This window comes from Hemicordylus capensis, chromosome 5, assembly GCF_027244095.1.
Source record: "Hemicordylus capensis ecotype Gifberg chromosome 5, rHemCap1.1.pri, whole genome shotgun sequence".
Taxonomy (NCBI): domain Eukaryota; kingdom Metazoa; phylum Chordata; class Lepidosauria; order Squamata; family Cordylidae; genus Hemicordylus; species Hemicordylus capensis.
In genome coordinates, this window is record NC_069661.1 from 57,146,477 (window position 1) to 57,163,166 (window position 16,690).

The 16,690-nt window shown below is 41.7% G+C and overlaps 1 protein-coding gene across 1 annotated transcript in view; it reads left to right on the plus strand.

Annotated features, from left to right (window-relative positions):
* The window catches only part of NAA15 (N-alpha-acetyltransferase 15, NatA auxiliary subunit), a 55,742-nt gene that overhangs the window by 14,484 nt on the left and 24,568 nt on the right, over positions 1-16,690 (plus strand). The window contains exons 2-10 of the mRNA XM_053253871.1: positions 704-788; positions 2,213-2,317; positions 2,859-3,016; positions 4,360-4,494; positions 4,997-5,150; positions 6,156-6,275; positions 6,967-7,062; positions 12,109-12,215; positions 16,053-16,125. Coding sequence (XP_053109846.1) covers positions 704-788; positions 2,213-2,317; positions 2,859-3,016; positions 4,360-4,494; positions 4,997-5,150; positions 6,156-6,275; positions 6,967-7,062; positions 12,109-12,215; positions 16,053-16,125 — 1,033 coding nt within the window. The remainder of the gene's footprint in view (positions 1-703; positions 789-2,212; positions 2,318-2,858; positions 3,017-4,359; positions 4,495-4,996; positions 5,151-6,155; positions 6,276-6,966; positions 7,063-12,108; positions 12,216-16,052; positions 16,126-16,690) is intronic.

Below are 16,690 nucleotides of genomic sequence, written 5' to 3' on the forward strand. Positions count from 1 at the left end.
TGTAGATAGGAATCCATTCCAGTTAATGACATATTCATTTTCTGCTCATTCTTCTACGCTAATGATACTAGTCGTCAGGATGTTCTGAACAGTAAACAGACATTTGTACAGAAGAGGTTAAAACTTGTAAAAGTAAGGGGTTAATATTTGTAAAGCTGGTTTTGACTCCTGACAAAGATTCCTCTCTTCTCGCTTCATCCTAAGTTTCTAAATTACAGGTTGAGTGGTGGGCAGCAGCATTAAGATATTTTGCATATTTAGATTGTTAGTTTTTCATGAAAAAGAAGGCTTGTATTGGATTAATTCTTTGATAAAAGCAAAATTTGTGATCTGTCCATGTTAATATGACTGCCAAGAATTTAGTAAGGCACCTGTTCAATAAATCATTCAACTGGAAAACAATGAACAACCTTAATTGCTGTGGAACAAACAGATTTCAGGGAATGATAAGGAGTAGCTTCTTAATTATTTCATTTTAATATAACCTTTCTCCTGAAACGTTTGGAGAGATCACATACTTATCTCTTGATCTTTAATTGTGCATAGAATTCAGTGAGAACAGACAAACTGAAAGGCTGTCATGGGAACCAAGAATTAGTTATAGTTGGGTAGACATAAAGTGATATATCTGTCATTCATTTCTTTAGCATTTCTTAAAATTTGGAGATGTTGACAATGTTTCTATTTCTTCATTTCTTTTCAGAGGTGTTACGAACACAAGCAGTACAGAAATGGTCTGAAATTTTGCAAACAGATACTTTCCAATCCAAAATTTGCAGAACATGGTGGTGAGTCTTCAGCTTTATATATAAAACATTTAGAACAAATACTGGTTTAATTTTTAAAATGGACCTGTATTTGTAGGTTCAGGATGGGTAACAGTATGTTATGTCTGTCTATAAAAGGCCAGTTGCAATTGTGCAAAAACAGTACAGAATTGTAAAGCCCCATCTCCATATTCCACCCCAAAGCACAGCTCAGATAAAAAGATCCTAAAACATTTTGGTAAGTCTACCAAGTTAGGTCATTCTGCAGTTGAAGGAGCACTATCAAAGCTATCATTTCGGAATCCACATTTACCAGAAAGGAGAGAGAGGCTGGAATATTTCTTGGGCTTTTAAGAGACTGGGAGTGATACTAAACATGGTGACAGTAGACCCAGACAGTAGACCCATGGTGACAGTAGACCCATAAATGCAATTTGCCACCAAACACCTAAACATTGGAGAAGACAATACTGAGCTAGATAGACCAATGGTCTGACTCAGTATATGGCAGTTTCCTATGTTCCTATGAGTGGTGATTTCAAGTGAAGAAGAGGTTAGAGGTGGTGGAACTCTCTCTCCTGCTCACCACTTCCCCACATTGATCCTTCCAGGCCATCTCTCCTAACGTGGGTCATTTCCAATTTTGAAGCCTGGTCGGGGGGGAGTGGGGTGCAATGACTTGGGGGAATAGGTGGTGGACAAAGGAAAGGTTTGGCTTCTACTTCTCAGCTTAAAATTGTCCATTCCACTTCACAACTGTTCAGTGGCAACTCATTTGAAGACAAAGATGGTCTACTATCCTGTATAGATTCACCCTTTGATCCTTCATTTACAGATATTTTAAACTTTACTGAAATCTGCTAGTCATAGGCTTCATAGTTTAACACTTTTTCCTTAGTCCTTTTGTTGGGTGAAGTTCTTGCTAATAAGTATATATGAAATCAAAGTTCTAGCATCTTTCCTTATGCTATGTTCTACAGCTTTAACAAAGATTTGGCTTGTTGTTTGAAATAAAACCTATTCACTGACATCCATACTAAGAGTTGTATGCAAGTAGCACTTCGCTCATACATGGATGAGGTTCTGGTTTTTGGCAGTTCCCCTCCTCTTCCCTCTGCAGGTGTCTGTGCCTCCCAAAAATATTACTGTTAGGATCCCCTAACAGTATGGAAATATACTGGAATATATTTTGGATATGTTTTCAGAAGGCACAGGTGGCTGCAGAGGAAAGCGGGGATTGCTGAAAATCATCCCTTCCTCCATGCATCAATGGTAGTGATTTCCACATGCAACTCTTAGTCTGGATGTCAGCCACTAATTCTAATTCTAAAGTACATGTGCCTAAGTGTAAAAATCTGTCTCTCTGTTTTGGTATACCCATTTCAATATTTTCAAGTTTTCTGAACTGTGATTTGATGTGGTGTTATTGATGTCTTTGATTTTAGAAACCTTGGCTATGAAAGGACTAACATTAAACTGCTTAGGTAAAAAAGAAGAAGCATATGAATTGGTGCGTCGGGGCCTACGAAATGACTTGAAGAGTCATGTCTGTATCCTTCTAAAATGATACTCTGGATTGGCAAAAGACGCCAACATAAACCATCTTGGAGAGTGTAAATATAACTTATATTTACCTACACAGTAAATAACTTGAACATTGGTTATGTACACTTCTAAAAGGTTTGGTGAACCATTTGAACGCTTGCACTGCATTCTTTGGAGCCACTGTTGGAATGATAATCTTAGGTCAAAAGTGAACATTTTTAGTGAGAAATGTATCTTCATTCTATTTGCAAACTTCATCTTTATCATTACAGACTAGTTTCAGGTGGAAGCTTAATAATGTATCTACATAGGCAGTCTCCTAGGAATATTTGGGCTACTTGCATAATTGTATTTTACATCTGGCTTTAAAATGCAGCACTTAAAGTTTGTGTGCGTTTCCTTGCATTATGTTAGTTCATATTGGTATGCTGAATGTAAGTTATTTGTTGAGGAAAATGTTTGCTGTAGTCTTTTATAGAATAGTTAAGTGACTATTTTCTTAGTTTAAATTTATACAAGTGCGATATCCTTAATGAAAGTTTCCAGGTTGGCATGTGTATGGTCTCCTCCAGAGGTCAGACAAGAAATACGATGAAGCCATCAAATGTTACCGAAATGCACTGAAATGGGATAAGGACAATCTCCAAATCTTGAGGGACCTCTCTTTGCTACAAATTCAAATGAGGGATCTAGAAGGTTACAGGGTGAGTTGAGAACAAATCTTGATCTAGTGTTTTACTAGGTGCAGTCACCAATTCATTTTTATAGCTAAAAGGTTTGAGAGAAAGCAGAAACATTTTGCCTTTCCCCCCCTACATTAATAACATTGGGTAGGGGTTTCTTCAGTGTAAAGTTGTTTCAAAGACAATACTGTCTTGAATACATCAAATGATACACATTGTAAGTGCTTGAGCTATTTCTGTTCAGAGATTGTTCAAATTTTAAAATGATATTTCCAGGTCATCAGGTGTGACTGCACTGCAGTGGTTCTGCACAAAGAACTCTCTCTCTCTCTCTCTCTCTCTCTCTCTCAGAGTTATCCTACCCTCAGATATACTATGGCCTTATTTGACTGCCTTGTTCTAAAGTGGTTTCTCCATAATCTGTTTTCCCTCAGATTATCAATAGAGATAACTAACTAGATTTCAATTATTTTAAATAGATATTTGAATAATTTCTATCTCTATTCAACTTGTTACATTGCTTTGTAGCATTGTTTTGTAACAATTCTTCTCAGTGCCTTTCTGTTTATAAGCTAGGGGTGTTAATAATCAGCAACTCCACTAATATTGCACTACGTTTTAGTTACTATAAATATTCCTTTGGTCAACATTTGTCATCCTAAATTTTGTATATTTGAAAAATTTCCTATGTAAGTACTACTTTATTCCATATGTATGAAGTATATATGTGTGTGTGTGTGTGTGTGTGTGTGTGTATATATATATATATATATAGATATATATATATATATATATATATATATATAATTGATATTGGTCATAATGTAACTCTTCTAGTAGCTCAGTGCCTCCTGGACCAAGCCTAACTAAAGTTAATCTTGACCAAGTCCCATTGAAACTCATGGCAACTAACCTGTCCATTGGTTTCAGTCATGACTTTCCTTTTCTGTGTCAGTGTCATAGTTGATATTGCTTCAGATTTACTGCAAGTATATGCTAATTTTGTCAGCTCTATCCAACTTTATTTAAAGACATAGTCTTTATAAAGACTGTTGTTTAGGCTAGTGGTTCCCAACTTGGATTCCTCCAGATGTTGCTGAATTACAACTCCCATCACCCCCGGCCACAATAAATTGTAGCTGAGAATGATGGGAGTTGTAGTTCAGGAACATCTGGAGGAACCCAGGTTGGGAACCACTGTTTTAGGCTATTGTGTATCAACTGCAAGTTAAGCTTTTTGCATGGTGAACCTTTTTTTTAATAAAGCCGAGTCAAATTCCTGATCAATATTGTAGTTCAGTGCTCAGTCATAAGTCCATAAGAGATGAGGATGTGAGAACTGATGTTTTATTACTGTCGTACAGGAAACTAGGTATCAGTTACTTCAGCTTCGACCTGCACAACGAGCATCATGGATTGGCTATGCTATAGCTTATCATCTGCTGGAAGACTATGAAATGGCGGCAAAGATTTTGGAGGAATTCAGGAAAACTCAACAGGTATCATTAGGACAACTTCAAACTTATATATAACTAAATGACTGGAACTGGGAGTGAAGAATTATGCATAACACCCTGATCTAGATATCTTGTATGCAGCAATAAGCTGTCTGCATACAGCTGCATATCCGGATAGTTCTTTGTTGCTGATGACACATCTGCTTTTACTGTGACTGTTGTGGAAGGAAGAGGAATAGTGTGTGGACTGATTGTCCCCTTCACCTCAGAGGTGATCATGGCTGTCAGAGCAGATGATGTCAAATGTGTTTGGCAGCTGCATCTTCAATCGTGATTCAACAGGGGCACTGCCTTTCTAGTTTCGAAACTACGAATAGTAATTTTTATATTAGCACTCTTTCACACATGTGGTTCAAATCTGGCAACCTGTATATTTAAACCTGTTTCTGTGTGCATTACTGGATTGGGGCAATTTTTAAAAGTTACGTTAAACTGAGATTGCAAGTATGACTACAATGTGTCCCCCCACCTCTTAATTATGCAGACATCTCCTGATAAAGTAGACTATGAGTATAGTGAGCTTCTTCTGTATCAGAATCAAGTTCTCCGAGAAGCAGGACTATATAAAGAAGCTTTGGATCATCTTAGTACCTATGAAAAGCAAATCTGTGACAAATTAGCAGTTGAAGAAACTAAAGGTAATGACTTTCTATAAAGCTGTTGTGCAGAAACCTATCTGTAATGAGAGAGATTTCTTAAGTGTAACTCATACTGATTTAAATGTCTGAGGACTAAAGTTGCCTGTCAGCTCTGTATAGTGGGTAGATTCAAAGTGTACCATTGGTAGGGTTAATTTTTTTTTTTTTTTTGGTGCACGGGCTGGGGGCTATATCTTACATTGATAACGTACATCTTAGAGGTTGCTGACAGTCTGGCAAATGAGTTTTCCTCTCCATTACAACAAGGACCATTGTTTTGAGGCCTGCTAGTCCATGCTTCCAACCTGAAGAACTTTTGGGGGGTAATTTTGGAGAGTTGGGTTGGGTGTTTTTTTAAAACATTTTTTAGATATGTTTGGGAAGCTGAAGTGGGGGCGAGTAGAATATCACTGTTCCTTCCATAGAATTTAACAGAGTTGGTTTGCTGTCTCCCTGCTTTCCCATTCCCCCCCTCATCTCCAGTGTTTCTTGTTTTGTTACTTGTCACATTTTTGACTGAGACTATGCCTTTGACATAAATTATTATTTCACTGTCCAAAGCAGCTATGTGCCTTGATTACTGCTTTTGGCCCTAATTTTAGACTAGCTGCTCAGGTAGACAAGATGATGATGATGATGATGATGTATATGTATGTTTGCTGATTCTCAAGATAATCTAGTGTCTCATAGTACATTCAAGATAGATGTATTTTAGTCAAGCATTTTGGGCAGTATTAGAATTGATTTTTCCTTAGTTCATTCTCTACTGTGTAATACAAATAAATCCTGCGATTGGGGCCAGACTAAGGCTTGGCGCAATAGAGAGGGGCAACATGCAAGCTGATTTGAGCCATCCTGGTGAACGCTGGCTATAAATGCCATACATAAGTACACCATGGAACATTTAGAGAGTTCACTTTATTGGTGGTTAGAAATATGTTGGTTTCAAATAATATGTATTAAATCCTTTCTCACAGTTGATTTATAACCCTGCATTTTGCACAGGAGAACTTCTGTTACAACTCTATCGGCTGGAGGAAGCAGCTGAGATATATCGAGGATTACAAGAAAGAAACCCTGAAAACTGGGCTTATTACAAAGGCTTAGAAATGGCACTTAAACCAGGTAACAATAATAGCTTAGGTCCTTTGAAACATTAAGGCTGCAGGCCTGTTCATGCTTTCATGGAAGTAAGCCCCACTAAACAACATGGGACTCATTGCTGAGTAGACATTCATAAGGTTGTGTTGCATGTCCTTTTAATTTGTATAAATTGTAGTATGAGCATGTTTGTCATGATTTTGTAGTACTTTTAATGACAAGCTGAACTGCATGAGTTCTGTTTGTCTTTCTGCAGAAAAAAGGGTATTGATAGGTGATATTTCCCTTCTGTATATATACACACAAATTTTCTTAGTGGTGGAAGATGAATTTGTCTTTTGTAGACTACAGTTCAAGAATTGCAGTTTATTTGAATGTTTACAAGAGTGTATTAATGTATATTTATCCATATACTGTGAAGTATAGTCCACCTTTCCATCAAGTTCAAGGTGAGCTTCTTCCCAAGAAGTTCAAATATACAGTTTTCAACTTGGCATGAGAAGTGCCTGTTGAAAAATATTAAGTGTTACTGGTCATGCTCAAGCCCTTGGGAATAGTAAAAGGAGCTTTCTGGATTGTGTACATGGTAGTCAGCTTGAAGCAGCATTGACTTTATTTATTGTGCATGGCCGTTATTGTGGGGTTTTGTCATCTACCTAAGCCCCAAATCAATTTTTGTTTGAAATTTTTGTTCAACTTGTTCTTGTTCTCCTAGCTGACATGTTAGAGAGGTTCAAGATCTATGAAGAAGCCTGGACTAAATATCCCAGAGGACTGGTTCCAAGAAGACTGCCATTAAACTTTCTATCTGGTGCGTACGTTTTGGCAACTTAAACTGTTTGTGTAGGATGTATGCCTTGGCTTTCTTTCCCCTCGAGGGGGGAAAAAGGAAAATGGAGGACTTGGTTGTCTTTCTTCTTTCGTCTGCTCATGAGTCAGTGGGAAATGACATCAGAACCGTACATTTTTGTGTACCAGCCAGAGATACAAGAAAGAAATGCTGTCTGACCTGTTATCTGCAGACTGTATGACCTGGTTACGTTTGATGCCATTATTCTGTCATTATTCATAAAGCTGCTCTTAGCAGACAGTGTAGAAATTTGTTATTTGTTACAGTGATTCGGCAACATTATGTCTCTTATTTTTTCAACCCTTTTTAAAAAAATGATTCTCGTAAGATCTAATCTGCCAACTTTTATCCCTACAACTGGACTAAATTTGATCCAAATTGGTTAGGCAATTCATAAGTTAGCACACTTGCACTGCAAATGTTAATGCATCTGCCATCTTGAATTGGTGTGGATGACATCACAGACTGCACCCTTGAGCCGTCCCTGTGTGTCCCTATTTCTATCTGGTGCGTACGTTTTGGCAACTTAATAAACTGGTTCAAATCAGTTAACTTAATAAATTTGGTTCAAATCGGTTAGGCGATTCACAAATTAGCCCAAATGTGCCTCACACATTCACATGTCTGCCATTTTGAATTGGGGTGGATGACATCACACATGGTTGAGGTGTCCCTATATTTGTACCAGATTTAATTCAGATTGGCTAGGTGGCCCACAAGTTAGCTCTCTTGTCCTTCAAACGTTCATGCGTTCGCCACCTTGAAAGGGGTGGATGACATCATTACAAACTACACCGTTGAGGTGTCACAACAACTGTGTCCCATTTGGCTTGTATTGGTGCAGGTGTTGCAAAGTTGAAAGTAGGGGCACACAGGCAGATGGATAGACACAAGGAATGCCAGGTGATCTCATAAGCCTACTGGAAAGTAGGCTAAAAATAACAGAAGGAAAGATAGCTTGAAAAAAATATGAAACCCTATGTGGGGGAAATGTGGCTTTTCTTAGGAGTTCATAAAAATGTAAATTGCCCTGCATACACTTTCTGCAAAAGAAAAGAAAAATTTAACCATCTCAGAAATTTTCTTCTCATTCCTATTCAGATCCAATTTGCCTCCAGGTTATTGGAGGGAATCCTCTCCCTCAGTTTGCTGCCACCGAGCCCGAGCGGTGCCTCTGCTTGCCCGTCACTCGGGCTCTTCTGAAGGAGGGAGTCTTCTCCCTCCAAGAGTGTCTTTGCAGCAAACGGGACTCTCGGACAGAGATGATGCCCTCCTTCAGAAAAGCTGGAGTGGCACTGGCAGTAGCAAACAGAGGGAGATTACTCCCTCCTTAAGAAGAGCCTGCAACGGGTGGGGAGAGGTGGAGGGGGCAGGGCCCAGCAGCAGCAGTGCAGTGAACAGCAGTTTGAGGAAGCTGCATGGAGGGCTTGGGGTGTCTGTGTGTGGTGGGGGGGTGGGGCGGGCAGTGGATACAACCACCTTACTGTATGAGCATATTCGTATTTCATCTGTGGACTGAGGTTGGCTGATGATGGCTTGCCACCTTGTAGTTCAAAGGCTTAATGAACAGTCACGACCTCAATCTCCACTGCAAAGCTGCACAGTATGTACATATTATAAAGATGCAAACGGATAGTGCAACTATTGCACAGGATATACAGAACAAATGTGTGAAAATGATCGAAAACAATAATGCAGCCTTGTTGAAAACCAAGAGCATAGCAAAAGATAGAGCCACAAAATATATCAGATTGCAACAAAGGTAAGTCTAGTTAAACTGTCATCTAGCACACACTCCAAACCCTCCTAAAGCCAATGTTCATTGAACATGTTCTCCATTCACATGCATGTGGACACAATGGGTAGCCCTTCAGCAGAGCATTGTTTCATCATAAGTGTGTTCTTCTTGTGGAAGAGTTGTGCTAATGCAGGGAAGCTTTGTGGAGCACAATTCTCCCGTTGGCAGAAGATGCTTCTAGTGATTAGTGATGTGCACAGAACCGCAGAGGCACAGTTCGACGCCGGCAGGGGTCTCCCTTTAAGGGCGGGGGGGTTGCACTTATCCCTCCCGCTGCTTTTTCCTCCGGAGCTCCGTTTTTTAAAAAAGGTTTCCGGGGCAGCAGCGTCCCTCCCTGCCACCCCTGTTGTTGCCTGGAAATACCGGAAGTACGGGCTGCGTGTGCACCCGCCTTGCATGTCGCGTGCGAATGTCATGCGTGCAACGCGTGGAGGCAAGCACAAGTGCAGCCCATACTTAGGGTATTTCCAGGTGGGAGGGGTAAGTGCAAACCCACCCACCCCTGCCTTTAAAGGGAGATCCCTGCTGGCATCGAACTTTGAACTGGCACCAGCACGAACCAGTTCGAAGGTCTGTTGCATGGCCTTTGGACTGGTTTGTGCACATCCCTACTGGTGATGGTGTAGCATTGAATCAATGGTTTGGATGCCACCCATTGTGTATTTGCCACACAAATACTCTTTGTGTATTTACCACTCTTGTATAAAATGGATATCCCAAATTTGATCAGAAGCACACTAGTCTGTTTTATCTCTTTGGTACCAACTTGTGTGCAGAAGCACACTGAAGGGCATTTAGTACCTGTTCCCCAGTTCAGCTGTCTTCTGTCAGAACTCTACCCAAATCTGAGCATACTTTATTCCATGTACATGTATGTGCCTTTCCATGTCTAGCCAGCCATTTTATTGCTGTAGATGAGAATTGATCCCCCCATTCCCTTTTTAACTATCTTTTTTGGAGAGAAGATTTTTAATATTTGGGATTTGTTGGAAAAAGGATCTCCCACATTTTGGTGAATCTTTTGTTTAAATCTATCTTATCGTTATTAAACCAATTCTCCAAATTTTACAAAGTGGTTATAATGCTCCCCCACTATTCTCTGTAAATATACTAGGCCTGCTTCATGTTGTCTTTGAGAGCTTGTCTGAAAGGTGGCTAATACTTAGAATGTCTAGCTTGTGTAAGAAGCTGATTCTTATATACGATTTTCATCTTTAAAAAAAAAATGCTGTAGATAGACCTACGCCACAGTGCTAATTGGAGTGTGATAGTTGTTAATAGGAGTGTGTCCATAGATAATTTGGATGACCAAAAGATGTAGTACAGGATGACCTCAATATCTGTGGGGGTTCTGTTCCATGGTACAACCATGGATATGGAAACTGCAAATATCAAGGCATTAAGGATGAGTTAGACCTTCCTGTGCTGGATGGGGTAGCACTCCCATGGAAGGAGCAGGTATGCAGCTTGGAAGTACTCCTGGACCGAGACCTCACCCTGGTATCTCAGATGGAGGCTATAGCCAGGAGTGCTTTCTATCAGCTTCGGCTGATTCAACAGCTGCGTCCATTCCCTGAAAAGGATTACCTCAAAAGAGTGGTGCACCAGCTTGTAAACTCTCGGCTCGACGACTGCAATGCGTTCTACATGGGGCTGCCTTTGTACATAGTTTAGAAACTTCAGTTAGTTCAGAATGCAGCAGCCAGATTGGTCTCTGGGGCAACCCAGAGAGAACATATTATGCCTGTTTTGAAACAGCTGCACTGGCTGCCCATACGTTTCTGGGCAAAATACAAAGTGCTGGTTATTACCTTTAAAGCCCTGAACGGCTTAGGTCTGAGTTCAGAGCGCCTTCTTCTGTATAATCCCCACCGCACATCAAGGTCATCTGAGGAAGTCAGTCTTCAGTAACCACGAACATATCTGGTGGCAACTTAGAGGCAGGCCTTCTCTGTAGCTGCTCCTGGGCTGTGGAATGCACTCCCGGCAGAAATCTGCAATCTGAGATCATTATTGGTTTTCAGGAGAGCCCTTAAGACCTATCTGTTTGGCCTGGTTTTCCAGGGTTTTAAAAACTTTTAATAATGGGTTTATGTTTTTATAGTTTTTGATTTTAATGGTTAATTGATTTTAGTCTTGTTTTAATGTAAACCGCCCTGAGCCATTTTTGGAAGAGCAGTATAGAAATCAAATAAATAAAATTAGGCCAGTGGGGAATTGGGGATTAGGTTCCCAGTTTGAAGAAAATAGTTAAATAGTACATTGGGGGGGGGAGCTGCCTATCATCTTAGCTGCTCCCCCTGAGCCGTGCTGTGCCCCCCTGAATGCCTCAAAATTGGCCGGAAATTGCCAGGGTTCTTTCTTTTAAAAACAGCCATTTTGAGGCTCTGAAACATAAAATGGCAGCCAGAAATGATCTTTGCAGTCATTTCTGACCACCCCGACCCACAGATACATGAGTTCAGCATGTCTCCCCCACTCCCTTTTTTCTGCGTATGCCTAGGTAGGTTGTCTTTTACCTGACTGCAGATACACGAATCCGTGAATATTGAGATCTGCCTGTATTAGATTAATAGCTACTTCTGGGACAGTCATTCTTGACTTAACTCATCTATATCTGATAATCTTTTCAAATATTAAAAAAAGTCCAACAAAGAAGGCATATGTGAATATTTTAAAAAGTCCAACAAAGAAGGCATATGTGAAATCGACACATGGGTTTGCATATGCGCTTCTGTATAGGAATCTGACAGTGATTCACAAGCAGAAATGGGGGAAGCTTCTTTCCAAGTTCCATTTGTTTTTCTAACACCATGTTGGTGTATCGGATCAACGAGATCATAATATGGGAGGTTGTAAAGGCACAAATAAACATGATATGGGAGATCAGTGAATAGCATCTCCCATGCTTTTAAAAAAAATGTTAATCGCTGCAGGGAAACAATTTCATTTGGGATGGGGAAGGGTTAAATATTATCTTTCTCTCCAGTCCCAATAAAGATTTGCACTCCCTTCCTCCTGCACTGTTGCAGCTGTTATTGATTCTTTTTTTGCTCCAACACTTATCTTTTGTATCATACATAATTTTACCCTCAGATATACAGTGATAGATTTTATTTGAACTTTATTTTATTTGAACTTTACTTTGCATGCTGTTAAATAGAATGCTAGCATCATAATGAACTGATTTTTCTTTCTTTCTTGTAAAGGTGAGAAATTTAAGGAGTGTTTGGACAAATTTCTGAGGATGAATTTCAGCAAAGGTTGTCCGCCGGTATTCAATACATTGAGATCGTTATACAGAGATAAAGAAAAGGTGATTATACATGTGTTGCTGTGCTTAGCTTGATAATCTTCCACACAAGCCTAACTATGTCAACTATTAAGCATTTTCTTAGAGCTATGCAGGGACATATGGAGCTTTAAAAACCTCTGTAGAGAACTTCAGAGTAATGTAAACATTAATTTACATAGAACTGGGAACGTAACAGAGGGTGCAATGCCATTCAATTTTTCTTGCCAGGAGTTACCAACTGGCCCCTCTGCCTCCTGTGGAGATTCCAGCCCAGATGGGGAGCAGCCTGCTTGTCTGCTGCCAAGTTCTAGCTGGCTGGTTGCCAGCCTCCAGATTGCTGAACAGAACCACCTGTTGCTTGCCCTGGGAGCTGCTTGTGAGCTGAGTGGCTTTCAGGGCTTGCCAGCTTAAAAACAAAGAGGCTTGCCAAAGGCGTAGCCGTCGGGCCTCCTGTAGGTGGCCGGCTTTTGGGGCTGGGCCATTGAGGGTGGGACTGAGGTCTGGGGAGTTGGGTTGTGCCAGACCTTTTGCAGATATGTGTTTGGGCTCTCTTGAGTAGGTTGGTGCTGGGCATGCACCCAGCAGTTCTGGGGCAGCTATCACTGTAGTGGTGGGGAATAGAAGAATTGGCGCTGGCAGAGCAGCTGGCCATTACAGCGTAAGGGAAATTAGTAATTTAGTAACTCTTTCCACTTCCAACTGCTCTGTCAACTCTCAGGCCTTGGGGAGCAGCTCCAACGACCCACAGAGTCTGGCCTTGCTCTTCTGCAATGCCAGGTTGGTTCAGAATAAGACTGAAATTGTCCACGATTTGATTGTGGATGAGGGAGCTGACCTGGCATGTATAACTGAGACCTGGTTGGGGAAGGTGAGTGGTCCACTGTGGGCTCGGCTTCTCCCACCAGGTTACTCTGTCGTGGAGCAGGCTAGGGGATGTGGGCAGGAGGGGGGGAGTGGCTGTGGTCCATAAGAATACCATTTCCCTTTCCAGGGCCCCGGTGAGACAGTTGACTTATATTGAGTGCATATTTTTGTGGCTGGGATCTAGGGATAGATTGGGGATTCTGTTGGTGTACCGTCCACCACACTGCCCAACTGACTCCCTAACAGCTGATGGAACTGGTCGCGGAGTTGGTGTTGGAGACTTTAGGTGCTGGGGAACTTCAGTATCCACTTTGGGGCTGTCTTGTCTGGTGCAGATCAGGAGTTCATAGCGGCCATGACAACTATGGGCCTATCCCAATTAGTTTCTGAACCAACTCATGTTGCCAGCCACGCACTCAATTTGGTATTTTGTTCAGATCAGGGGGGTGTTCCGTGGATGGGGGAATCCGGTGGTTTCCCCATTGTCATAGGCGGACCACTACCTGGTTAATGTTGGTCTCACAACTGCAATCCACCCCTGCAGGGTGGTGGACCTATTAGGATGGTCCGTCCAGAAAGGCTCTTGGACCCAGTAGGATTTCAAAATCATGTGACCTATTTGAAGACTTATGCGGTGGTGGTGCGTGCATGAAAAATATATTTTGGTCTGCGTGCATTGCGTCTGCAGGTTCGCACTCAGCAGAGCTATCCCAGGTTGTGAGGAGTTTGGTTTCTGCTCCTTCTACTTTAAATCAGTCCCCGAGGTCGTTCTGCTGTGATGCTTTTAATGGGTTCTTTGCAAACAAGATCTCCTGTATTTGGGCTGACTGGGATTCCACTATTTCTGCAAGGTCTGTGGAGGAGGTGTCCAGCGATCCCTCTTGCAATATTAGGTTGGATCAGTTTCAATCTGTGACTCCTGAGGATGTGGACAAACTGCTTCGGGCAGTGCGGCCTACCACCTGTTCTCTGGATCCTTGCCCAACTTGGCTGCTTCTATGTAGCAGGGAGATTGTTGGAGGTGGCCTAATTGATAACATAAATGCATCACTGAGGGAGGGGAGGGTGCCCCCTTGTCTGAAGAAGGCAATGGTTAGACCACTCCTAAAGAAGCCTTCCCTAGACCACTTAGTGATGGATAGTTACAGGCCAATCTCCAATGTCCCTTGGTTGGGCAAGGTGATAGAGGGGGTGGTGGCTGACCAGCTCCAGGGAGTTTTGGAGGAAACTGATTATCTAGACCCATTTCAAACTGACTTTAGAGCTGGCTATGGGGTTGAGTCCCTTGGTCAGCCTGATGGATGATCTTTACCGGGGAATTGACGGAGTGTGACTCTGCTGGTTCTTCTGCATCTCTTGGTGGCATTTAATACAATCGACCATGGTATCCTTCTGGATTGCCTGGGGGAGTTGGGGATAGGGGGCACTGCTTTTCACTGGTTCCGCTACTATCTCTCGGGTAGATTCCAGATGGTGGAGCTTGGTGACAGTTGCTCCTCAAAACTGCAGCTGTTATATGGGATCTCCCAGGGCTCCATTCTGTCACCAGTGCTTTTTAATATCTACATGAAACCGCTGGGTGAGGTCATCAGGAGATTTGGTGCTGGATGTTATCAGTATGCTGATGACATCCAAATCTACTTTTCCTTTCATCTTCAGTAAATGGCACTCATTCTCTAAATGCCTGCCTACAGGCAGTAATGGGCTGGATGAGTGATAACAGATTGAAGCTGAATCCAAGCAAGATGAAGGTGCTCATTGTGGGGGCTCAGAATCTGAGGGGTGAGTTAGATCTTCCTGTGCTGGGCGGGGTTGCACTCCCCCAGAAGGAGCAGGTGTGTTGCTTGGGAGTACTCCTGGACCCAGGCTTCACCCTGGTATCTCAGGTGGAGGCCATGGCCAGGAGTGCTTTCTATCAGCTTTGGCTGATTTGACAGCTGCACCGATTCCTTGAAGAGGATGACCTCAAAACAGTGGTTTATCAGCTGGTAACTTCCCAGCTTGACAACTGCAATGTGTTCTATGTGAGGCTGCCTTTGTACGTAGTCTGGAAACTTCAGTTCAGAATGCAGCAGCCAGATTGGTCTCTGGGGCAACCCGGAGAGACCATATTATGCCTGTTTTGAAACAGTTACACTGGCTACTAATATATTTCCGGGCAAAATACAAAGTGCTGGTTATTACCTTTAAAGCCCTGAATGGCTTAGGTCTGAGTTATCTTAGAGAGCACCTTCTTCTGCATGATCCCCACCGCACATTAAGGTCAGCTGAGGAGGTCTGTCTCCAGTTACCACCAGTTTGTCTGGTGGCAACTTAGAGGCGGGCCTTCTCTGTAGCTGCATCTGGGCTGTGGAATGCACTCCTGGCAGAAATCTGCAATCTGAGTTCATTACTGGCCTTCAGGAGAGCCCTTAAGACGTGTCTGTTTGGCCTGGCCTTCCAGGGTTTTTAAAAGATTGAAAAACTCTTAAATTTTTTTAAATGGTTGCCCTGGTTTTCCAGGGTTTTTTTAGCTGTTCGAATTGTTTAATTTGTTTTTTTTCTGGTTTTATAGTTTAGATTTTAACTGTTAACTTTTAAAAATTTTGTTTATCTTTTAAACTGCTCTGAGCCATCTTGGAAGGGCGGTATATGAATGAATAGATAAATAATTGGGCATCCCCATAAACTTGTCAACCCAGAAGCAAGAGAAGCAGGAGTGATGGTAATGAATAATGACTCCTGTGGTAATGAATCTAGGTACAGCCTAGTCCATCGCTCTCTGCAGAAGGACAAAGTGGTGGTCCTGTTAAAGTCTATTATACATGGTATACGTTATACATGTATAAGGTGCATATGGAAAGGTTGAGAACTTTCTGTCCTTTTACTTCTGACATATGCTGGCAGTGTTCACGAATTAGAATTTTGTGGAGGCAGATATTACCCAGTATTCATGTTGTTTGTAGTGCACTAAAATAACAGCGGGTACATTTATAACTTCTTTTACAAATATAGGTGGCAATCATAGAAGAGCTGGTGGTGGGTTATGAAACTTCTCTGAAAAGCTGCAGATTATTTAATCCAAATGGTGAGTACTACAAATAGTTAATATTAGTATTTATCATTTTACATCATTGTCAATAATATGGGTAGGAGGCAGATGTCAAACAATCCACAGGGCATATGTTCCAGTGTCCTTCCCACTACCTCCCTTTACCCATTCCTGTACTATGCCTATAGGCTTCTTTGCCATAGACTTCATCTTAGTCCTGGGATCCTTAGTCCTAGTCCTTAGTCCTAGTGCCCCTCTGGTTGGAAGCAGGGCTGGGAAGCCAAGTCTATGCTGTGCCATGCTTATATGGCATGGGCTTCACTGAAGAGCTGCACCACTCTTAAGTGCACAAATACAGCATCCTTTCTCTAAGTTGTTACAGCAATGCAAATGAGTAGTGGAGCTGCTCATGTCCATTGCCCCCATCTTACAGTGGCCTAGAGCCCTCTCTCAACTCACTAGCATTGCGATATAATCAAAGTATGCTTTGTGGAATGTCCATGTAGTGGGTGAGTGCAGCTCCAGATCCTTTATAATATTTTGCATGTAATAATCTTAAAAGGATTAAGCGCATATACATGACATGAAATAATCTTAATAC